This window comes from Wasmannia auropunctata, unplaced genomic scaffold (assembly GCF_000956235.1).
Source record: "Wasmannia auropunctata unplaced genomic scaffold, wasmannia.A_1.0 LD269808.1, whole genome shotgun sequence".
Lineage (NCBI taxonomy): Eukaryota > Metazoa > Arthropoda > Insecta > Hymenoptera > Formicidae > Wasmannia > Wasmannia auropunctata.
In genome coordinates, this window is record NW_012093082.1 from 11,542 (window position 1) to 15,235 (window position 3,694).

A 3,694-nucleotide genomic window follows, 5' to 3' on the forward strand; every position below is an offset into this window, starting at 1 on the left:
GAAATTTTGATATAAATTTACCTGTGCGTTAATTTTGTCGTTCACTATATAAAGTATCGGTAAAAACAAATCAAACAATGCTCAATATATTACAATATATCATATTGACAAATTCATTGGCGCAATATTGGATACGTGATATAATGGAAGTTAAAAACATATCTTTTTCACCATTACAATAAAATATATCTTTCACAATTTTTACATTTTTAAATTATGTAGTTTACAACGCTTTGTTTATTTAACTAATAAATTTAATTGTCTGGGATTAAATATACATACTTGTATTTCTGGAAAATTTGCTAAAATGAAAACGGCAAAATTCATCGCAACAGCGATTGTGTCAGTGGCCTATACAGATAAAAGTGTATTTTTTTATATTTATTTAAAATTATATTATGATTACTTATAGCATTAAATGCGTACCGTTACTAACATCGTCATTACGTTTTCACGTATCTCCTTTTGCGTGAAATTTTCCTTACGGCATGCATCCATGTGGATGTCAAAAAAAGTACTAACTATACCGTACAATAAAAAGCATAATGTAAAGTATGTAAATATATGAATAAAGTATAGAAATTAGAGATAATAAAGGTCAATAAACTACGAGCAAACAAAGATGTTGCAATATATTATAATTATATAATTTTATTTAATAATGTTAAAGCGACATTTCGAGTTTACTAAAGCTTTTTCAGCTGCAAATAAAAATTCAATATACGTATAATAAAATTATATTAATCTTCCTATCGGAGAACACGTAACGTTTCTTGTCTGGTGCTATTTCATAGTATTTAATATTTAAAATTAAGATTGCTGTTTTGAAGCCATTGTTATTCACCTTTTCTTTTGAATAACTTTAGTTTGATTCAATTATCGATGGATCGACAACCAACCTCTAGATATCCCTTAGAACATATATTACTGGAAGGAGAATAGAGTGCTGAACGTGAAGCCAGCATCTGTGCGAGAGAGAAAGGTATAGATTCCCAATTGTCTGTAATGCGCATGTGCCATTCAGCCCCCACTTAGGCGTTTTTCATTTTTTTTTAAAGATTTTCGAAAAATAAGAAATTAGGCAAAACGGACTGAGTGGGGGTTGAATGGTACATGCGCATTACAGACGATTGGGAATTTATACCTTTCTCTCTCGCACAGATGTTGGCTTCAGCTCGGTGCATGGTTTAGACAATTCTACTTCCATATATGTTCTAAAAGATACCCACTGATATTGATAAAAGAACGTTGATCAGGGAAGATCTCACTAGTTGTCAAAAAGATGTGTACATATATTGATTGAAGAGGACTTCGTTGTAATGGAATTATCTGCACCTCAAGAGAGATTGGTTGTCGATCCATCGATAATTGAATCAAACTACCAAAATTCGTCGAAAGGAAAAGTAAATAACATTTCAGCAATCTTAATTTTAAATATTGAAACATTATAAAATCGCACCAGGAAACGTTAAGTGTTCTCCGACTAGAAGATTAGTGTAATTTAAATCGAAAGTAAAATCAATTAGGCTTCCAAGAATAAATCAGAGATAATAAAGTAATGCCAATGGAAGCCAATACGAATGTTAGTGTATATTAGGGTAACTCCGGTATATACGTCGCACCTATTAAAAACTTAATTTACCAAGTATTATAAATTTTGTTTAAGATAAATGAATTATACCAGTAAAAACTTTAGACTGTCTACTACTATAAAAAAATATTAGAAACCCAAAATGTTTATTTTTTAATTTATTTAAACAAAATTTCTTTAGACCCTTGCATTTTTGCCATATAAAAATAGAGGTGGGTTAATTATACAATTACTTACGGATGGGATAAATGACTCAAAGAATATACAAATAATCTAAATAATAGTAGTAAATAACACGTGAATTGACAATGTAATTTGCATTTACATATTAATAAATAAATAAAGAACGTATTATCACAGATTATGAATAAGTATACATACATAAATATATATATATATATATATATATATATATACACATAAATATTATGATTAATGTATTATAAAAGGTAAAGTATTATCATGTATTATTACTTATTTTTATATTTATAAATAAATAATAGAACGTCTGTACTACGGCATAAATCCCACGCGCTAAAAATGCCGTATATCATAAACAGATGGGATATACGAGACAATAAACTAAACAAAGAATATAATAGCTAAGCACTTGTATTTTGCTAAACTCTATCCTTCACTATTCCTCTACACTTATGTATCATGAAATAATCACGAAGCCTTTTACATTTCCTACATTAATTATTTTATGTATATATTACAACTTATGATTGCGCTACTTATTACAATGATAAATCGATTTAATTTACAATAATTTTATAAATATTTATTTTATAATAGTAAACAACTTAAATCACAACACAATACTAATATAATATAAAAACATGTAACAGAATGGTTGTAAGAAAATTACTTTTATTTCTTCTATTTTTCTATTCTTCTGCGATGTAAATTCTCGCGTGGCGTATATACCAAATTCACCCTATTATACCAATGTCACTCTAATAATTTTTATTGTTACAATATCCAGCCGTACACGAACTGCGCGCCGCATTTTTTATTCACTGTCCACGAATTAAATTGATAAGCAATTTAATACTTTTAACGCTAATAAGCATCTATAAGAATTCCTCTCCTCGAAATCTGTAAAGAATTTATTGCGAAAAATATCACCTCAGCAAGATTCGAACCTGGATCTCCCTACTTTGCCGGATGAGTGTCCTACTATTCGACTACCGAGACATGTGATGATGTTTTTCGCAATAACCAATATGTAAGAATAATGTGTCGATGCATTCTTCAGGCAGAAAGGGGACATTCTTATAAATGCTTATTAACATCTAAAATATTAAATTGCATGTCAATTTAATTTGTTACAGTGGATTTCAGTTTTATGTAAAAATTGTGTTAGACTGACAAAAGGACGACGCGCAGTTTATGTGTGGATGGATGTTGTAACAATAAAAATTATTATACGCATGCACTAACACTCGTGTCGGCTCGCATTGGCATTACTTTGTTATTTCTGATTTAATGTAATTTATTATATACTGAATTTTTACCTGCGGAAAAAGACATTGTAAAGTCGAAACGTCTCACTTTAACATTATTAAATGAAATTGTGTAATTATTTTGCAACATCTTTGTTTGTTCGTTTTATTAAACTTTATTTTCTTTAGTTTCTGTTTTATTTTAAAATACGAGCCAATTATATACAATTTTACTTATATACGAATTAAAAATTAATTAATTATTAAAATTTTACTGACAAATTTTAATTTAAACTTATACTGTATATTCTTTATATAAAAATTGGAAATAAATATAGGAAAAAATTGTTTAAAATATTGTTTTTCTAGAAGTAAAACGAATGCAGTATTTTAATAAGTGCTTTCTATTTAATGACAAGTCGACACAAATACCATTCTATCCATTTAGGCATTCGATGAGTATCAAAAAAAAGAACAATACCAATTGTTTCACGCACAATGAATAAGATAGGCCAAAACACGGTTATACCAGGATCTTGGTGCTACAATTTTATTATGTGATTTTACATATGTATCCTAGCTTCGACTAAACTGCGTGCCGTTACTTTCCGAATTCAACGCAACCCCCCATGATTAAAACAGGACCGTATTATCA

The 3,694-nt window shown here is 28.7% G+C and overlaps 1 protein-coding gene across 1 annotated transcript in view; it reads right to left on the reverse strand.

The window, feature by feature from the left end:
• LOC105462139 (cytochrome P450 4V2-like) overlaps nt 1-518 on the reverse strand; it is a gene marked incomplete at its 3' end in the record, with an annotated part of 11,510 nt that extends 10,992 nt beyond the window's left edge. Inside the window, exons 1-2 of the mRNA XM_011708673.1 lie at nt 427-518; nt 283-351 (exon numbers count right to left, since the gene is read on the reverse strand). Of these exons, the coding sequence (XP_011706975.1) occupies nt 283-351; nt 427-498 (141 nt within the window). The remainder of the gene's footprint in view (nt 1-282; nt 352-426) is intronic.
• Between the last annotated feature and the right edge of the window lie 3,176 nt (nt 519-3,694).